At 43.2% G+C, this 21152-nt stretch overlaps 1 protein-coding gene across 1 annotated transcript in view; it reads left to right on the top strand.

Moving 5' to 3' along the window:
* LOC129710391 (sodium channel protein type 2 subunit alpha-like) overlaps positions 1 to 21152 on the top strand; it is a 241316-nt gene that overhangs the window by 72141 nt on the left and 148023 nt on the right. Inside the window, exons 2-4 of the mRNA XM_055657358.1 lie at positions 5718 to 6032; positions 13239 to 13357; positions 13953 to 14042. Coding sequence (XP_055513333.1) covers positions 5772 to 6032; positions 13239 to 13357; positions 13953 to 14042 — 470 coding nt within the window. The 5' untranslated portion in view covers positions 5718 to 5771. The remainder of the gene's footprint in view (positions 1 to 5717; positions 6033 to 13238; positions 13358 to 13952; positions 14043 to 21152) is intronic.

The following is a 21152-nucleotide window of genomic DNA, read 5'->3' as shown; positions in this document are numbered from 1 at the left end:
TTGGTGTTGTAGTTACCCCTCATTAGTTTGGCAACTAGAGGGTGGGATCCCGTGGACTGCTATCCCGGTGCCTGCTATAAATATGCTGACAGAGCACTCCTAGCACTGTTAATAGTGCTGTAACTCAGTCCTTCATCAAAGTGAAGGCTGGATAGGAACCCCAGGATGTTGGTAATTGTAGCTGATTTGTATGCTACCCCAGTCCTTGAGCAGTATGCTTCCTACTTCCGAATGCTGGAGAGGTACTGCTTCTTAGTCGATTCTCGGTAGGCCGCCGTGATCATGGTCCTGTCCAATAATCCCAAATCCAACAAAGGTCTTTTCAAATTCTGCAAGCCAACAGATTTATCCTGTCATGTCACGGATGACTTTCGCCCATAACAGGATGGACCAAAAGATCTGGTCTTTTGGAAATGGTCATGAGCGGTTCAGAGACCATGTCGAGGACCGCAGGGAAATCGGGTGTAGGCCAATCGGGTACTACCAAAATACCTGAAGCTGAGTCCATTTGTATTTTGCGTAGGACCCGACTGATGAGGCAGAAGGGGGGAGAGGCATAGAAAAACAATTTTCCCCAATTCAGCGAAAAAGCGTCCATCGCTGCTGCTTCAGGGTCTGGTTCCCAAGCGACATATGTTGGTAACTGGTGATTTAGCCTGGATGCAAAGAGATCGATATCAGGTGTACCATACCACATTGTAATATCAGCATATACTTTGTGGTTCAACATCCATTCGGTGTTGTCATTAATTTTTTGTGACCTGGTGTCTGCCACTGTATTGAGCTTACCTGGTAGGTAAGTTGCTGATAGCCAAATATGTCTGTCGACACACCATTGCCAGATTGTGTTGACCAGATCGGCACATGATATCGATTTTATCACACCCATATGATTTTATTCCACCCATATGTTAACCCAATTCCACCGTGGTATTGTCAATTTGTAGGCGGACATGCGAATGGTGCATAGCTGAACAGTAAGCTTTTAGCCCATAAAACGCACCCAACATTTCTAAGTAATTTATACCCAGTGTCTGTAGTAGTGATGATTCTTGTATGTTCCATCTACCACTAGTACTAGATATAGTGTTAGTTGCTCCCCAGCCCTGAGCACTGGCATCCGTTTGTAATGTGTATGATGGGTTACTGATAACGATGGGGCTGGAACTATGTCAAATGTTTTTTTTCCACCATTGTAACTCCGAAATTGCATTAGCTGGTAATTGCATAGGTCGATCAAAATGACCTGCATGTTGTTTTAGTGCTTGCACCTTTGCCCTTTGTAAATTTTGGTAATGCAAAGGCCCAAACTGAGTAGCTGGAAATGCTGCTACTAATTTTCCAATCACTTTTGCCACCTGTTGAATAGATGGTTGATTAGTAACAATCAATTTGTTGCAGGCTTCCACCAAATCTGCTGCTTTGTCCTTTGGCAATGTTACAGACATGTGGACAGAGTTAATTGTGAATCCCAGATAGTCCATAGTTGTGGATGGTGTCAACTTAGATTTATCTGGATGTATGATAAACCCCAGTGTTTCAAACAGATGTTTGGTAGCTAAAACCGCTGATTTAGCTAATTCCAGGGTTTTCTCCACAATCAAAATATCATCAAGATATGCCATAACAATATGTTTTTGTTTCCTTAGTATTGCCAAGGCTGGTTTCAATATCTTGGTAAATTGTCTTGGGGCTGATGTTAACCCATGAGGCAACGCTTTATACTGCCATTGTTGCCCCATCCAGTTAAATTTTAGGTATCGACGATGATCCTTATGAATGGGTACTGAATAGTATGCATCTTTTAAATCGATGGATGCCATGACGTATCCTTCGGAAACTAATTGTTTGGCAGTAACAAATGTTTCCATTTTGAAATGTATATACTTAACAAAAGTATTCAGTCTAGTTAAGTCAATGATGATGTGACATCCACCATTTTTCTTGGTTTTTGTAAAAATATTCGATACAAATTCCAGAGAGTCATGCTCCGTTCTCTCTATAATCCTTTAGCATGTAACCTCACCAGTTCTGCATGTCCTTCGAATTTTTCCCGTTGTGAGAGTACAAACTCCCTGTCAGGTACATGTTGAACTGGTGGCATACTTTTTTGGATGAAATCAATTTTGTATCCCTGAATATATTGTAGTATATATTTATCAACTGTAATAGTCCTCCATGCTCCCCAAAACAAGTGTAACAAGTTAGTACAGGACCTACACTTTTTTTTTTTTTTTTTTGAAGAATAAATTAGTGAGCGTGGGTGAAAAACCAGTAAAGAAAAAGTGAAAGACAAGGAATAAGTGAAGAAGGAAAGCAGGAGGGAGATTAGTCCATTGCCACAGTGAGATTTTTTTATTTTAATATTCTAAATCATCTTTCACCCATACCTGAAACTGTTGGTTTTCATGATACTATGTCACCACATGAATCCAAGAAATCAATAAATGGGGACCAACTCCTTAAGAATAGGTCTTGTTTGTCTATTAGGAGGAGTCTCATTTCTTCCAAATGTGCTGTGTCCAGCATATTACTGATCCACATTTTAAATGTTGGTGTATTAGCATTTTTCCAAAATTTAAGTATAGATTTTTTTGCTGTTATTAACCCATAATTGAAAAAAATGAGTTTTGGTGTGTATTTAATTTGTTCCCATCTCAACGTACTCCAAATTTAATCATTTCAGTGTTAGGTTCCATTTTTGTCTTAAATAGCTTTGAGAATATATCAAATATATCACACCAAAATTTATAAATTTTTGAACAAGAGACAAATGAGTGCGTAATATTGGCATTTTGAGATTTTTATCATTAATTATTTTTCCCAGTCTTCTCTAATTGCCTCTGTTGATGGTAATTCTATATTTAAAATACTGTTATACAAGCATGATATTAATTTTGTTGACTCCGCAATGATATTCATTACTTCTTCCAGTGGGTCTAAAATTATACTTTGGAATCTTGGTATATATTTCTTCATAAAGTCACATACCTGTAGGTATTTAAAATATTGATTGTTATTCAATTTAAATTTTGATTTTAGTTGTTGAAATGATAATAAATTTCCCAATTCATACAAATCACCTACCTTTTTAATTCCCACTGTCAGGTCCCGGATGCTTGAGGAAACCTGCACCTACACCTTTTATGTTCTGGAAGGAACCAGACCCACCTACCTCCATGGTTACCGGTGGTATGTTCATTTCTTCGGCCTCTGTTTCTTCACTGGTCGAGGCGCCGGAGTGTGGGGTTGGCGCATCTTCCATGAGGGCCATTCTGGGCCTTGGCCTAAAAAATACCTTTGTGGTTGATGTGCGGCCCTCATGCTTTCACCAGCACCCTGGTGTTGATGCCTGCTGGTGGATGCATAGGGGTGCTGCCGCCTGGGGTGTGTGGTTTTACTCATTCCTGCAGCTGCCCTCATAAGCCCAACGGCTTTAGACTCTTCGTCCAGTTCTTTTACTTGCTTGGACAAGTCTTTTCCAAACAGCAGCATCTGTGGTTGTGCCATTGCAGTTTTGCACAACCCTACGAATTTGGGGTTGAGGGCAGGTTTGATGGTGTTCTTCCGCAGGCAATTTATTTCATACTGTGTATTACACAGGGCCAGTGTGTCCTGCTGGTTATCTGTCATTTCGACCCCATCAACGGAACGAGCGTAGGACGTTAAGGCTGAAGTCAGAAGTTTTAATACTTTCTGAAGCTTCACCTCCTGGGCCCTTATGCCCAGCCCAATGTAATCCAGATTTGGCTGTTGACTGCGGGTACATTTAGCGAGATGCAGTTCTCTCGAGGTATGTATTTGTCCATTGTTTCATTGACTACCTGTTCCTGCAGAGGGTGGAAGGACAGGTAGTCTATACTGGCCGCCAGTTTGGCCTGCAATGGTTGTCCCGCTCGCGGTGGTACCGCAAACTTGTTGACCACTCCCAGCAGCTCTTCCTGGTCCTGCACCCCCAGCACACTGCTGGTATCTTCAGCCACGAACCCCTCTTCCAGGCCAGCCCAGCCCTGGCCCCCAACGCTCCCCTCTGTCGAGGGAGATGCGATGGACAGTGCCGAATACGGTGCTATTGTGGGTGTGCGAGCACGCCCATGGCGAGCTTGATCCATCTCCCGGAGCAAGTCTCGGTGGAGCATCTGCTCCATCAACCGCTCCATGCGGGATAGACGGTCACCTTTGCTGCTCTCAGGCAGCACATCCTCCTGACCGGACTCGTCCGAGTCTATCGGCTGGACCGACTTCTGCTTCGCCTTACCTCCAACCCGCTGCGTTGGTTTGAGCTGAGCAGCTTGCGGCGTTGGGCTCAGCTGAGCAGTGTTTGAGTCGGTGACTGTGGACCGCAGGGAATGCTGTCCCGGTGCCGTCGGTCGCCCCCCCACTGCCGGAACCTTCCTGGTCCACCACAGTCGTACGGGACGCGACTTTCTTTATTTTCCTTCCCTTGTCCATGTCTGCTGAAATACAGAACACAGCAAGGGATCGAAATAAACAACCTCAGAATAAGATTAAGTTACCTGCAGGTCCCGTTTTAAACTTTGCTGCGGGAGAGCTCTTCCCCCGCCCGTCGCTGTTGCACTGCGTGAGACGCTATTACGCGCATGCGTGCTGGCGGGGTCTTCACGTAGTCACTCACGTGACTCCGAAGTAAAATGATGAGGCGTAGATAGGGTAGATAGTCACAATCATTTTGCCAGGATGAAAACATCAAATACTAGAGTGCATAGCTTTAAGGAATAGGGGCAAGGTTTAAAGGAGATGTGCAAAGCAAGTTCTTTACATAGAGGTGGTGGCTGCTTGGAACACACTGTTGATGATGGTGGAGTCAAGTACAATAGTGGCATTCAAGAGACTTTTGGATAGGCACACGACTATACAAGGAATGAATGGATATGGATTATGTGCAGGCAGATAAGAGTAGGTCATGTTTTGCATAGACATCGTGGGCCAAAGGAACTGTTCCTGTGCTGTACTGTTCTATGTTCTATGTTCTATGTTAAAAATATATATTTTGAAGGCAAAATGGTATTAAATCGTAATACTATTATATGTTGCTATATATGGTAATATTTATATTCTCTGGTATTGGTTAGGGATACAGTAAATCCCTGGGTTATATTCCGAACAGCTATTTGTAACTCAAATTGTTCGTAAGTGGGGAGTGAGCAAAAGCAGTGTGTTTGAGTGGATCACAGAAACAGCTGTGATGGCAGAGTGAGTAAACATGGAATGGTGCACCCTCACTGGCTCTATAAGCAAGTCTTCCTCAACACTCCAAGCTCTGCTCGGTTTGTCCCAGCCCTGACTGTAGCGCCCATGTGGGGTGGGAGAGTGGGGGATGAGAAGACGAGAAATACACCATCCCTGCCCAGCTGAATGGTAGCCCAACAGCATCCAGAAAATCCATCGCCACCTAACCCGCCGGTCTGCCAAATGATCATTCGGAAGTATGGGGTGTTCATAAGTCGGGCGTTTGTAATTAGGGTAAGATCTATTACATTACACAGGAGCAGCAAGTGTACTTTACATAGCTAAACCTGCTGATGGATTAATGACTCTGGTGTAATCCCAACATGCTTATTGAGTTGATTGCTAAGGAGATGCAAGATTGGATATTAATACTTACTAGTATGTCGGATTTCCATTTATGCAATATTTCCTGTTAAAAAAAAACCCTCTGATTTTTCTAACTTTCCTCCATTTGTTTTGCAATGCAGCTGTTTTGCTGGGGAGATCGAGCGATATAAATCAAAGGGCTACAGAATGAGAAGATGGCGTGTTTCCTCAAGCATCCGGGACCTGACAGTTTACGCCGATTCACCCGAGAGTCTTTGGATGAAATCGAGAAAAGAATTGCGAAGGAAAAAGCTGAAACGGCAACAAAACCTGTTGTAGAAGAGGAAGTCAGGGAAATCAAACCCAAAGGAGACCTTGAGGCTGGCAAGACCCTGCCATTTATCTATGGAGATATTCCTCCAGAGTTAGTCGGAGATCCTCTGGAAGAACTAGATCCCTTCTATGCCTCAAAGCGAGTAAGTCTCAGGAAGTCTGCCTTTACCTGTGATATTTAACACAATATAGTCTATGAATGTATGGTACCACTGGATGGTTCAAGAACAAGCAAGTAATAACAAGTTGCATTTTCTGATATCAGAAATTGGAGGTGATAATTTTGCAGTTTTCCCACCAGGTGAAATTGAGATAAGTTTATAAATTCCAGGAACAAAATTAGGCCATTCAGCCCATTGTCTACTCCGCCATTCAATCATGGCTGATCTATCATGATTTAATGTTAAAAAATGTTTAGTATTTTCTACCTGACAAACTTGCTTCATAGGACATTATTTATTTAACTGCCATTGGCATTTATTTAGCAACTCCCAAATGTCTTAGTCAACCAGTTACCCAGTGCGAGTTAGTTTTATGATAAAGGTGAGACAAAGCAACATTATGATAAGAAATTAATTAAAGCTGGATATCGCTAGATGTGTGCATTGAAAGTGGCTTATTGTATGGCAGGATCAAACACAAAAAGAACATAGAACATAACATTTTGTTTAATACATATTTAACTTTACGTTTAATATTTAACTCTGAGTATAGAAGTTGGGAAGTCATGTTCGTTATATGAGACATTGATGGGGCAACATTTGGAGTATTGTGTCCAGTTTTGGTCCACCATGTTATATGAAAGATGTTGTCAAGCATGAAAGTAGTTCAGAGAAAATTTAGCAGGATGTTGCCAGGACTCGAGGGACTGAGCTACAATATAGGGACAGGTTGAGCTGGCCAGGGCTTTATTCCTTGGAGCGCACAAGGATGAGGGGTGAACTTATGGAGGTGTACAGAATTATGAGAGGAATCGATCAGGTAAACACACAGTCTTTTGCTCAAAGGAGGGGAATCAAGACCAGAGGACACAGGTTTACGGTGAGGGGGGAAAGATTTAATGCCGACCTGAGGGCTAGCTTTTTTACACAAAGGGTGGTGGGTGTATAGAAAAATTCTAATTTCACCAATTACATGCAACGACTGTTGATGCCATTTATATAAAACATATTTTAATTAATTACTCTTTTCTCTATGGATTGCTGGACATTTAAAATGATTTCAGAAATAATCACTAAGTTTCAATCTTCCAAGACAGGAGATGATGTGCGGAGCAAAATGATATTGATGGTCACCTGTTTAATTTCATGATGATGTTAAAGTTGCAAATAACCTTAAAGTCAAAAAGGTAATTGTAATTGAAGTTCATTATTGGGACACAGCTACCAGCCTTGGAGGGCATCTACCTCAGGAAGGCCGTCAGCATCCATAAAGACTCCACACACCCTTGTAATGGACTGTTCGAACTACTTCCCTCTGGCAGACGTTACAAGGTCTTCCATGCCCACACCTCCAGACTCAGGAACAGCTTCATTCCCAGAGCTATAGCGGGTCTGAACCGGCCTTGCTGAGTGCCCCCCACACCCCATGGACTGTCTCCCTCGGATGGACACGTTGCACAGACACATCTGCACTTTAGTCTGTTTGAACTGTTTTGACTATTTTACTGTTGTAATGTTCTTTTTACAATCCATGTTCTCGAGGTATCTAAATCTAAATTGTATTAGTTATATAAGTTATGACATCGGATGGAAGCTGCAGACCAAATCTTGTTGCGCTTATGTGCAATGACAATAAAATATATTATTATTATTATTATTATTATTATTATTATTATTATTATTATTATTATTATTATTATCATTGTTTACAATATGAGTTCTGCATGCACCTGCCTCTGGCCCAGTTCCACTGATGCCTCCGCCCACCTGATGATGCAAAAAATCATTCATGTGTTGGTCAGATCTGACGTACTCATGCCATCTCAACTGACTTACAACCTTTAAAAGCCTTAATCCATCCAAAACGCTGACTACCCATCTCTTGCCTTGTATCAAAACCAATCTCCCCATTTTCGCAGTGGAACGACTGGGTCAGAACACGTTTGAAGAGCAGGAGAGCAATAAGGATCACAGAGGGGGAGCAGTGAGAGAGGGTCTCACAGAACGTCCGTCAGAGAGAGCAGGAGAACCTCTTCAAGTTCAGCCATACCAAGAGGAGATTTTGCAGAAGGTTCCCGACCAGCCTGAAGAAGGGTCACAACCCAAAACGTCACTTATCCATGTCCACTGCCTGACTGGCTGAGTTGGCCCAGCACTTTGTAGTTTACTCCCCATTTCCCAGTGCTCCTTGATATACATTGCCTGCCAGATTAAAAGCATCTAAATTTTAAAATTCTCATTCTTGAATTCAAATCTCTCCATACTCAGCCTCATTATTTCTGAAATACTCAGTTCTACAAACGTTCAAAATGTTAGCATTTCTCTGCTTCTGCATTTTGGATACCTGGTCGCTCTGGTTTGGAAATTAAAAATAAATTCTAGGTAGAGTATAACGTGTGGTAATAGGAGGTTATCCACAGTGCACTGGTGAATAGGAGAACAGCATATTGCTTATATTACAGAATGCTACTGTATGGTAGGATTTGCCCTATGCCTATCCCATATAAAGCTCAGGCAATTTACATGAAGGTACAATGGAATGGTTGCTCTCTGCCTCAATATGAATGGAGCATGAGGACAAAGAAGTCTTGCTGCAACTGTACAGGCATTGGTGAGACCGCACGCATCGGAAGTGCTTTACTCAGTTTTTGTCTCCTTAGTTAAGGTGGGATGTACAGTGGCTTGCTGGTAGAGTTGCTGTCAGAGACCTGGATTCGATCTTGACATCAGGTGCTGTCTGTGTGGAGTTTGCACGTTCTCCCTGTGCCCACATGGGCTTCCACCGAGTGCTCCAGTTTCCCCAGACATCTCAAAGATGTGTGGGTTAATTGGCCTCTTTAAATTGTTCCTAGTGTGTAGGCAGTGGATGAGAAAGCGGAATAACATTGGATGAGTGTGAATGGATGATCGACAGCCTGCTTCCGTGCTGGACCACTAAACTAAACCACATTGAAAGTGGTACAGAGGAGGTTGATAGAGTGCCTCCTGGGGTGAAGAATTGTTCCTCTTGAGCAGACAAGGCCTGTATACTCCAGGGAATTAAAATTTCAACAAATTGCAGGTGTTGGAAAACTGAAATAAGGCAGCATGGTGGCACAGTGGTAAAGATGCAGCCTTACAGCGTCAGAGACCCAGGTTCAATCCTGACTATGGGTGCTGTCTGTATGGAGTTTGTACATTCTCCCCGTGGCCTCCGTGGGTTTTCTCCGGGTGGTCTGGTTTCCACCCATACTCCAAAGACATACAGGTTTGTAGGTAAATTGGCTTTTGTAAAATTATAAAAGATCATTGAAACACATAAGATTGTTAAGGGCTTGGCAGGAAACATGTTCCCGATATTGGGGGGAGTCCAGAACCAGGGGCCACAGTTTAAGAATAAGGAGTAAGCCATTTAGAATGGAGATGAGGAAACACTTTTTCTCACAGAGAGTGGTGAGTCTGTGGAATTCTCTGCCTCAGGGGGCGGTGGAGGCAGATTCTCTGGATGCTTTCAAGAGAGAGCTAGATAGGGCTCTTAATAATAGCAGTCAGGGGATATGGGGAGAAGGCAGGAACAGGGTACTGATTGGGGATGATCAGCCATGATCACATTGAATCGAAGGGCCGAACGGCCTACTCCTGCACCTATTGTCTATTGTCCATCATGTCCCTAGCGTGTGTAGGATAGCGTTAATGTGCATTGATCGCTGGTCGGTGCGGACTCAGTGGCCGAATGGCCTGCTTACGCACTCTATCCGTAAACTAAACTAAATTAAAACCAGAAAGTGCTGGACGAACTCAGCCAGTCAGATATTTCCCTCTTCCTCAGTTCTGAAGAAGGCCCCAGAGCTGAAACATTAAGTGCTTTTCTTTTCACAGTTGCTGGTTGATGTGCCGAGGTTTTTTTTCTGACAGTTTCTGTTTTAATTACATGTCGGTCCATATTCATTGTATCTCAGAAGAATTAGATGCAACCTCATCGAACTGTGTTAGATTCTGAGGGATCTTGACAGGATGGATGCCATGGGATGATATCACAGGTGGAAGCGGTAGAAAAGGAACAACGTTTCAGAATAACGAGTTTCTAGTGGGATGTAGATGTGAAGATATTTCTTCTGGAGACATTCTCTGCAATTGTGAACTGTGGAAGCAGAATCATTTCATATTTTCAAGGCTGAAGTAGATAATTCTAGTCAAACAAGATGTGGAATTCCTTGTCACTGATGGCTGTGGAGGCCAAGTCAATGGATATTTTTAAGGCGGAGATTGATAGATTCTAGATTTGTGTGGGGAGAAAGTAGGAGAATGGGGTTGAGTGGGAAAGATAGATCAGCCATGATTGAATGACGGAGTAGACTTGATGGGCTAGAATGGCTGCTCCTAGAATATGAACATGAAATTATGAAACAGGCTTAACTTATCCATGCCAACCAAGAGGTCCCATCTAACCGAGACCCATTTGGCCATGTTTAGCCACTATAATTCTAAACCTGTCCTATCCATGTACCTTACCAAGTGTCTTTTAAATACTGTATGGAACCTGCCTCAACTACCTCCTCTGGCAACTCATTCTATACACCCACTACTATCTGTGTGGAAATGTTGCCTCTCACTTTCCTATTAAATCTTGCTTCTCTCACCTTAAACCTAAGTCCTCTGGTTCTTGTTTCCCCAACCTTGGGTAAAAGACTCTGCATTTACCCTATCTACTCCCTTTCAGTAAAGAATACAGTCCCAACTTTTCTTCCTAGCTTAGGCCCTTGAGTCCTGGCAACATCCTCGTGAATCTTCTCTGATTTGGTGTTCAGAAGGAAGTTCAGGCTGAAAATCGAATTAACGGCAGGCTTTGATGACCTCTAATCCTTTTGAATAGTGGAGTAGACTGCAATGAGTACACCTTAACATATATCTATACAAAAACACACAAAGTACTGGTAACACAGCAAGTCAGGCAGCATCTCCGGGGAACATGGATATTTCGGGTCGGGACCCTTCTTCGATGTGATTGAAGAGGGCGAGAGAAAAGCTGGTAAATGGGAGAGGCAAGCCAAAACATGGCAGGTAATAGGCTGGACACAGGCAAGGGAGGGGGAGGGGGGGGGGGGGTTGATAGGCCAATGGTTGGAACAAAGGCCAGAGATAAGAGCATAAGGTATGAGAGATTTAGTGTGATGTCGGGGAGGACAGGAGCAGATTGGGGGGCTGTGGGGTTGGGGGCTTGGGGGAGCTGGTGGAGAGGAGGCGTTGGTGAGAGTCCAGGTTGGGCACAGGGGAGCGAAGGGTGGAGGGAGGGGGAAATAGGGGGGGGGGGAGAGTGGGCTGTGTGTGAGAGAAAAGGGGAGAGAAAAGGGGAGTGAGATAGAGGGGTGGGTGGGAAGAAGTGGAGGGTTGGGATGGGGGGGGGGGGGGGGGGGGGGGGGGGGGGGGGAAGGAAGTGGCTGTTAGCGACAGCTTACGTAAAATTGAAAATTCAATGTTTGTCTCGTTGGGTTGTAAGCTACCCAAGCAGTATTTGGGGTTGTGTTTCTCCAGTTTGCATGTGGCCTTACTCTGGCAATGCAGAAAGCCCAGGACAGAAGAGTCTGTATGGGAATGGGAAGGGGAGTTAAAATTGTCATCAACTGAGAGATCCAATGGACCTTAGCAGAACTAGTACGTGTTCAACAAAACGGTCAACGAGTCTACACTTGGTCTCGCAGATGTACAGGAGGCTACATCAGGAACACCTCATGCAATAGATGGGGTTAGAGGAGGTGCACGTGAACTTCTGCCGTACCTGGAACAACTGCTGGGCTCCGTGAATGGAGCTGAGGGAGGTGGTGTAGAGTAGGAATGGATGAGCCAAGTTGTAGAGGGAGCGGTCTCTGCAGAAGGAAGAAAGGGGTGGAGATGGGAAGATGTGACTGGTAGTGGGATCACGTTGGAGGTGACTGATATGTCAGAGGATGATGTGTTAGATGCAGTGGTTGGTGGGGTGAAAGGTGAGGATGAGGGGAATTTGATCATTTTTCCATCTGGGGGGTGGGGAGGCAAGAGCAGAACTATGTCCATGTTCTCCAGAGATGCTGCCTGACCTTCTTAGTTACTCCAGTATATTGTGTCTTTTTGCTCAAGATTCCAGCATTTGTAGTTCCTTGTGCCCACTATAACACAACAATGTTCATTTCCAGGATGTCTTGTCTTACTCCTTAAAGACAAATCATCGATTCATGTCGTCATGGGCCTTCCTGAATGTGAATTCTGCACCAGCCACATGCAGAGTGACTCCATTCCCTGTACACTGGACCTCTGAGAGCATTTCTGCTCTGGGATCACATGTTGTCAGATTTCACATTGCAGTGCTGACCCAGGACACCTGTATATTTGGGCCCTTCCTCTTCCCACAATGACAGGACATACCTAATGGTCTCCAATCTTCAGATGGCTCCACTGGCGCCTTGATCACCAAGTCCCCCCTGGTGTGAATGTGGTGAGATTCTGTAATCAATTTCCACTACTTCTCTGGAGATCAGGAAAGTGCCAAGTTGAATTTTGCTAATGGCTAAATAACTAGGGCAGCACGATGGAGTCGCAATAGAGCTACTGGCTTACAGCGCAAGAGACCTGGTTCGCCACTACGAAGGTGGGCACGGCGGGCCGCTGCCTGCAAGGGAATCCCAAAGGCCATAGAGTTGAGGAGGAGGGAGCTGTTGGTGGCGACAGATGCGAGGAGTGGGCCGGTTTGAGAGGGAACGGGATATTGCCCCAAACATGGTCAGCTGTAGGAGGTGCCTCCAGGGACACAGAGGCGGTCGGGCGAGGTGAGGGATATCGGGATGTAAGCTCGCAGCAGCCTGGGGCTTACCTGGATTGGGGGCGCTACAGTACCTCCAGTATGTGGACTTTTGGACTTGGCATTTTGGATTTTATTTTTCCTTGTAAACGGCACGAAAATGTGGCAACTGTGCATTTGTGATTGTGCAAAAGAATGTCACTGTGCTGTGCATAATACGTGGCAATAAAGACCCATTGAGATATAGGGCACATCAGCACTCTAATGCTCATGATCAGAACATTGTCTCCTGATTATTACCTGAACAGGTAAATTCTCAACAACAATGACCTAGGCTTTAGCAGTAGTGGATAAGAGGGAGGGCGATTTAATCTGCTTTGTGGCGGTTCCCACCTGTTCCACTGTCACATTAACCTGTGCTTTATCTTCTGTTTCAGACATTCATCATCCTAACCAAGGGGAAGACCATCTTTAGATTCTCAACGACACCTGCAATGTACTTGCTTAGTCCATTTAACCTCCTGAGGAGAATTGCCATTAAAGTTCTAATTCATTCATATCCTTCTTTCTGATTATTATGGAAATAAATTAAAAAAATAATTGCAAACTGATAACTATCGCAGATCTTGTAAATCTTCCAGTTCAATGTAACCATAAAATTGGGGCTTAACTAATTTTCTATGTTTATCAGTAAGTGGATTAAAGGCAATATGAGGAGAGATTTGATGAATGCAATAAACTGCTAATGTCATATGGTTAACTGTAGCCCCAGAATAGCTCGTGGGAGGAAAAGATGATGCTTGTTAGCACAATTATATTCATTTTTATTTTATTTATTTAACCTATATTCAACCAGGAGAAGTCTCATTGAGATTAAAAATCTCTTTTACAAGAGAGTCCTGGCCAAGACAGGCAGCAGCACAGTTCCACAGTTACAGACAATCATTTAAAAACAACAGAGAACATTAATATCATTGAGTCTATTAGTTGCATGACAGGTTGTAGCTTTCTTTCCTTAACGTGAAAATCAATGCAGGTTACTGGGAAATTATTATCTTGTTGTAAAATCTACCTCTTTGATGAGTAATGGGAGTTTGCTGTTTAATTGCCCCATGTGAAATGGTTTCCTTTTCCTTAACACGGATTTGCAAATTATTTAGCTTGTTCATCATGTTTACCATTCTAGCTAACTGCATCTTCATGACAATGAGCGACCCAGAACCCTGGACTAAAAATGTAGAGTAAGTTTGGAAATTAATTTTCCTTTTTCAATCTTTGAGCAATTATATTTTACTGCTGTTGGTTTTGTTTAGTGCTGGCAAAAAAATATGAAAGTATAGCAAAATACTGACTGGCTTATCAGGTTAGCACAGGAGCACAGCTACTAAAGCTGATTCCTCATAAATCCACTGATCCACATTTGATCTTGATCTCCCAAGTTGTCCGTGTGGGGGTTGCATGTTCTCATAGAAAATACGTGCTGGAGTAGGCCGTTCGGCCCTTTGAGCCAGCACTGCCATTCATAATGATCATGGCTGATCATCCAAAATCAGTACCTGCTTTTCCCCCATATCCCTTGATTCCATTAGCCCTAAGAGCTATATTTAACTCTCTCTTGAAAACATCCAGTGAATAGCGACTGGAATAGTGAATAGTGTAGCTTTTCTCACAGAAGTTCTCACAGGTTTGTTCTTGCTGTGTGGGTATGGTGGAACAACAGGTTGTGGTGGAAGAGTTGTTCTGCTGCTGAAAGTCAAAATATCTCCTGGTAAGCCAATTCAGAGTTGCTTGATCAGTCTTAAATCTATCCACTTTAGAATCCAGTGGAGCTTGCTCAATGTGCATCGACTGTTAGTTTTATTAGAATCCCTGTGCTGTATATCTGTGACCTATGTCTCATCAGCTGTTGGAAAGCAAATGATAGTCATTGGCAGGCCCCAACCATGGAAGAACAAACTGGCTGAACTTGGTTGCCTTCCACCACAGTGAAGAATGCTGTGGTGGATGTTTCTGTTAGATCTTATTTGTATTGTGTGTTCTTTTTAAATGTATCGCTGCTGGCAAATTCATTTCACTGCACCTTTGGGTGCATGTAACAAGTAAAATTGACTGACTGTGACTTTGACTTTAATCTGCAGAAAACTGAAGTATAGCATCCGGGGAGGTTTAATAGACCCGAGGCAGTACAATAAATGGCAGAATATTAAAATGAGGAAGAGGGGGCCCTTGGAGAATATTTGTATAGATGGGGGTTAAACATCTGCTGCATTTTTGCACTGACAATTTAATAACAACTCTGGCACTGGCCACTTAAATCAGCTGCCCTAGACAATTGATGACTGTTTTTTATTTGTATTTTAATGTTGCTGTTTTTTACCTCCACTTTTTAACTATTCGTATTGTTTTTATCGGGGACTGGATTGTTTTTATTGTTTTTATGTATGTGTGAAATGTTTAAGTTTTATGTGCGATGCTCTGGTATTCCCTGGGAAACGTCTTCTCATTTTGCACTGTACAACTGTTGCTTTGCAAGATGACAATAAAGGTTGATTGATTGATTGATTGAGTGATTGATTGATTGATTGATTGATTGATTGATTGATTGATTGATTGATTGATTGATTGATTGATTGATTGATTGAAACCAGCAGGTTTATGAGTTATGGCATGAAATTGCGTTATATATGATCGTGCCCACATAATGCAGGGAGTGTGTTAAAAAGGATAGGGTGCTGAAGTGGCTCAGCAGGTCAGATGGCATCTCTGGAGAGCATGGATGGGTGATGTTTCAGACAGGACCATTCTTCTGGTAGACCTTAACTCACCATTCGCGCTATATCCAATTAGTATTATGCAAATGAGCATAAAAGCTGACCTACCTGTATATAATTAGCGTGGCTGTTTCAGTTGGATGCTAAATGATCATTGGGCAGCTCAATGGCGCAGTGGTAGAGCTGCTGCCTTACAGCACCAGAGACCCGGGTTCGATCCTGTGCAGAGTTTGTACATTCTCCCCGTGGCCACATGGGTTTTGTCCAGGTGCACCAGTTTCCTCCCACACTCCAAAGACATAGAGGTGTGTAGGTTAATTGGCTTCTGCAAATTGTAAATTGTCCCTAGTGTGTCGGATAGTTCTAGTGCACGGCGATCGCTGGTCAGCACGGACTCAGTGGGCCGAAGGGCCTGTTTCCACGCTGCATGTCTAAAGAATGCAAGGGGATAGAGGTTATGCTGAAAATGTGAGGAAAAGTAACTTGACCTAGAGGAAGGTAAGGGGTGAAACACTGCCTGAAACCCTTTAAAGAGCAGAAACCCTCATGATGTTTATGGTGCATGATATATACTTAGAGCTGTGACCTGCAGCATCTAGTCCTAGTGCTGGAAAGTGGAATTAGACTGGGTTACTATTATTCCACTGGTATAGACGCTTCTTCCTTTGCTATAAAATGTCCATGATTCCCATGTGAGCTGTCTAGGGATATCTGCAATTTAGTTTACTGTCACATGTACTGCGGTACAGTGAAAAGCTTTCTTTGCGTGCTGTTCAGTTGATGAAGGAAGCTGTGTTGTTGACTGAAAGGAGAGAACGTGGGAATAAAATGGAGTCAGGTGGCTGTTTGACTCGAGTACGTGAGATAGCTCTCCGCGGTTGGCGTTGATCCATAGATTGTGCATGGTTGACTCTGCCTTTGTCTTTGCAGAATATGTAAACTGAGGTCAATGTTGGGTCACCTTTCCAATTTTATTCTTGTGTGATATGTTCACAATCTTAAACAATTGAGTGGTTTTCTGGGCTATATCAGATAAAAATAAACTATATTGTTGTTGGTCTAGATTGATGTGGTCTGGGGAGAATGGTGGATTTCCTTGTCTACACCACACCAGAGGCCCAGATGTGTTTTCACAATAATACATTGGTTTTATAGCCACCACTGCTTAAACTAATCTGATTTTCTTTCCATGTTCCCCAGCCTCTGAACTAATTTCTTCAACCTATCCCAGCTTCCACTACTCTAATATTACAACCATCATACTTCTAAACTTATTTATTGTAACGTTACATGTACTTAGATCATATTTTTCTTTTAAGTCGACCCAATTACCATCAGAATTGTTTCCTTATTATATTTTTCAAAATGTCAAGATCAAATGTCAAGAACAGTTTACCTCTAATTTGTGTTCTCTTTATTTAAAATTTATCATTTGCCCAGACCTCCCTCCTCTGGCTTGATACCATTTTTTCCAAACTGTATTGCTGCAGTATTTTTCCACTGGGACTGCCAGCAGTCCGATACGTCACCAAGTTTATAACTTGTTTGAAGCTGGGCAATGAATCGCATCACAACTGAGGTGCATTTTAACTTCACCCCATCCATCTATGTATCACACAGCAGCACAATAGCGCAGCTGGTATAGCCACTGCCTCAAAGCGCCAGCGACCCGCGCTCGACCCTGACCAAGGGTGCTGTTGGCGTGGAGTTAGCGCGTTCTCGCTATGATCACATGGGTTTCGCCTGGCTGCTCCAGGTTCCAACCCCATCCCAAAGACATGCCAGTTTGTAGGTTTATTGGCCTCCATAAATTGCCTCGAGTTTGTAGAGAGTGGATGAGAAAGTTGGTAACATAGAGCCAGTGTGAACGGGTGATCGATGGTCGTCGTGGATCGGTGGGCCGATGGGCCTGTTTCTATGCCGTATCTCTAACGTAGGATCAATCATAAAACATAGGAGCAGAATTAGGCAATTTGGTCTATCGAGTCGACACTATCTATGCAATCACTATGCATATAACAGCAATACAAATTCTTTTTGATTTGATTTTATTTGACCAGCAAATAAGAGAGAAGTATTTTTGATTTGATTTTATTTAACAGCATTCACACACATTAATTATGGTAAACACTGTGAAAGGCACTAATACAGACACTGGAGGGCATTACAGTGGCACAGCTCAGGCTCAGTGGTACTGCAGAGTACCGGTTCGATCTTGACTACGGGTGCTGCCTGTGCAGAGTTTGCACGATCTCCCTTGGGTTTTCTCTGGGTTCTCCGATGTCCTCACACATTCCAAAGACATGCGGCTTTGTAGGTTAATTTTCCTCTGTAAATTGCCTCTAGAGTGAAGGATAATACAAGTGTGATGGGTGATTGCTGGGCAGCACGGACTCGGTGGGGCCGAAGGGCCTGTCTCCATACTGTATCTCTGAAACTAAAAACTAAAACTAAGGTGGCGATTGAGAACATAAAGAATCTTAGCAGGAGTAGGAGATCCAGCCCTTCAAACCTGCTCCACATTCAACAATTTAAGAAGGAACTGCAGATGCTGGACAATCGAAGGTAGACAAAAATGCTGGAGAAACTCAGCGGGTGAGGCAGTATTTATGGAGTGAAGGAAATAGGCGACATTTCCTTCGCTCCATAGATGCTGCCTCACCTGCTGAGTTTCTCCAGCATTTTTGTCTACCCACCATTCAACAGGGCGATTCCTGAACTTCTATCTCAAACTCAGTTTCCAGTGTCTCATTTAATTCCTTTAATGTTCTGCAATCTATCAATCTTTGTTTTGAACGTATATAATCACTGAGCTGCCACAGCCTTCTGGCACGGCGAACTCTAAAGGTTCTCCTCAGCTCAGTTGTAAATCACAAACTGTGCCTCCTCAAGACTCTTCACCAGGGAAAGCATTCCCTTGACTTTCTAACCAAAAGTCCCTCTCTCCACAAGCAGCGACCACAGAATTCCTTCACCCAGTCTTGTGAATCTTCGCTGCATTTTGGCTGTAGCAAGAGCATCCTTTCATAGCACCACTGGGTTATTGATTTCTCCAATATCAAGTAACCCTTGCATTCCCTCTCTCTCTGTTCCTCTCCCACCGTAGCCGTCCTTCTAGCTTCACTGTTTGTATCACTTCATTATCACCTATTCCACAATCAACAATGGACCATTGTAGGCTCCACCTTTCCTTGATCGTTGGTGCCGGCTCCGATATGTTCTGTACCCTTTCTTACGTCTAGTTTCCCTCGCCCTTGAATCTCAATCTGAAGAAGAGTCTCGACCCGAAACGTCACCTATTCCTTTTCTCCAGAGATGCTGCCTGACCTGTTGAGTTACTCCAGCGTTTTGTGTCTATCTTCCCTTACTCTTGTATTCAATTCCTTTCATAAAGTTTAACATACCATTTGCTCCTAATCACTTGTTGCTCCAGAATATTGGCCTTCAGTGAATTGTGTGCAAATACACCAGGTCTCTTTAAATATTAACATTACCCAATTTCTTACCATTTAAGAAACATTTCGCTTTTTCTGAAGTGTGCAGCAAAGCACATGTTATGTTATCCTATGTTATAGTCCACTTATTCCACATTCTCATCCACTCTCTTGACTTGTTCATATTGTCATGGAGAATATTGTTTCATATTCTCCTTCCTATTCCCACCTAGTTTAAAAATTTGAAATGTGACAAAAAAGACACAAAATTCTGGAGTAACTCAGCAGGTCAGGCAGCATCTCTGGAGAACATGGATAGATGATGGTGCTGGCTCGAAGGGCCAAATGACCTACTCCTGCACCTATTGTATATTGTCTATTGACGTTTCAGGTCGAGACCCTTCTTCAGACTCGAAATGTCATCGATTCATGTTCTTCAGAGATGCTGCCTGGGCCGATAAGTTACTCCAGCACTTTGTGTCTTTAGTTGGAAGCAAGCATCTGCAGTTCCTTGTGTCTATGTGTTGGAAAGATAACATTTGGCTCCCTCAGTCAAATCATTGATATAGATTATAAGTAGCAAGTCAAGGAACAATCTTTGCAGACACTCACTGATCACAGCCTAACAACATGAGAAAGATCTGTTTATGCCCACACTTTACCCCATGGCCAATAACCTATTCTCAAACCCTTGTCAGAAAAGTAAGGTGAAATGAATGAAGACAACGAGATGTGTTGTAAAGTTCTTCTAGAAATGGGAAGTGAAATTGCACGATAGTGAGTTTCAAAGTGTTCAAAATTATTAGAGACTCTCCCATAAAATATATTAAAGTTACATTGCTAGAAACTGAAATAAAAACGGACGGACAAGATATATAGGCATTTGGATAGGCATAGGCTAATGGGGATAGTCACCATGGTTTTATACATAGGCAATCGTGTCTTATGAATCTGATTGGGTTTTTGAAGAGATAACCAAAAAGGTTGACAAGGCGGTATATGTGGTCAATATGGACTTCAGGAAGGCCTTTGGTAAGGTTCTGCATGGTAAGGTGCTCTGGAAGCTCGATCCCATGGGATCCAGGGAGAATTAGCAAACTGGATACAGATTGGCTCCATGGAAGGAAGCAGAGGGTGGTGGTGGAAGCATGTTTTTCAGATGAGAGGCCTGTGACTAGTGGGGTGCCTCAAGAATTAGTGCTGGGCCCATGGCTCAATGATTTGGATGAGAATGTACAAGGCATGATTAGTAAAAGTTTGCAGATGACACTAAAGTGGATGGTATTCTAGATAATTAATATGGTTATCAATGATTACAGCAGGCTCTTGATCAGCTGGGCAAATGGGCTGAGGAATAGCTAATGGAGGTTAATGCAGATATGTGTGATTTGGGGTCAAACCAAGACAGGTAGGTAGGGCCCTTTGGACAGTTGTAGAACAAAGAAATCTTGGAGTACAGGCACATAGTTCTGTGAAAGTGACATCATAAGTAGTCGAGGGTCAACAAGACTTTCGATACATTGGCCTTCATCAGTCCGGGTATTGAGTATAGAAGTTGGGAAGTTATGTTACAGTTTTGCAAGATGTTGGGAAGGCCACGTTTGGATTCGGTTTTGATCACCCTTCTATAGGAAGGATGTCATCAAGCTGAAAAGAGTGCAGAAATAATTTATGAGGATGTGGCTAGGATTTGAGGAACTGAGCTATAGGTAGAGATTAGGCAGGCTTGGACTTTATTCCATGGACCACAGGAGGCTGAGGAGTGATCATATAAAATCATGAGGGGGATAGGTAGTGTGAATGCACAGACTCTTTCACCCAGGGTAGGAGAATCAAAAACAAGAGGATATATGTTTAAGGTGAGAGGGGCAAGATTCAATACAAACCTGAGAGGCGATTTTTTTTGCTCAGAGTGTGGTGGGTATATGGAATGAACTGCCAGAGGAGGCAGTTGAAGCAGATAATCTAACAGCATTTAAGAGATACTCGGACAGGTACATGGACAGGAAAGGTTTAGTGGGATAGGGACCAAACACGGGCAAGAGGGACTAGCTTGGATGCGCCATCTTGGTCGACATGTTCCTGGGCAAGCTGGGCCGAGGTTTTTGGGATGTATGTCTCGATGACTCTTTGCAAGAAAAGAAGC

The sequence above is a fragment of the Leucoraja erinacea genome, chromosome 27, assembly GCF_028641065.1.
Source record: "Leucoraja erinacea ecotype New England chromosome 27, Leri_hhj_1, whole genome shotgun sequence".
Classification (NCBI taxonomy): domain Eukaryota; kingdom Metazoa; phylum Chordata; class Chondrichthyes; order Rajiformes; family Rajidae; genus Leucoraja; species Leucoraja erinaceus.
Note: the sequence above shows the minus strand (reverse complement) of the source record. Positions and strands in the feature narration are given on the sequence as shown.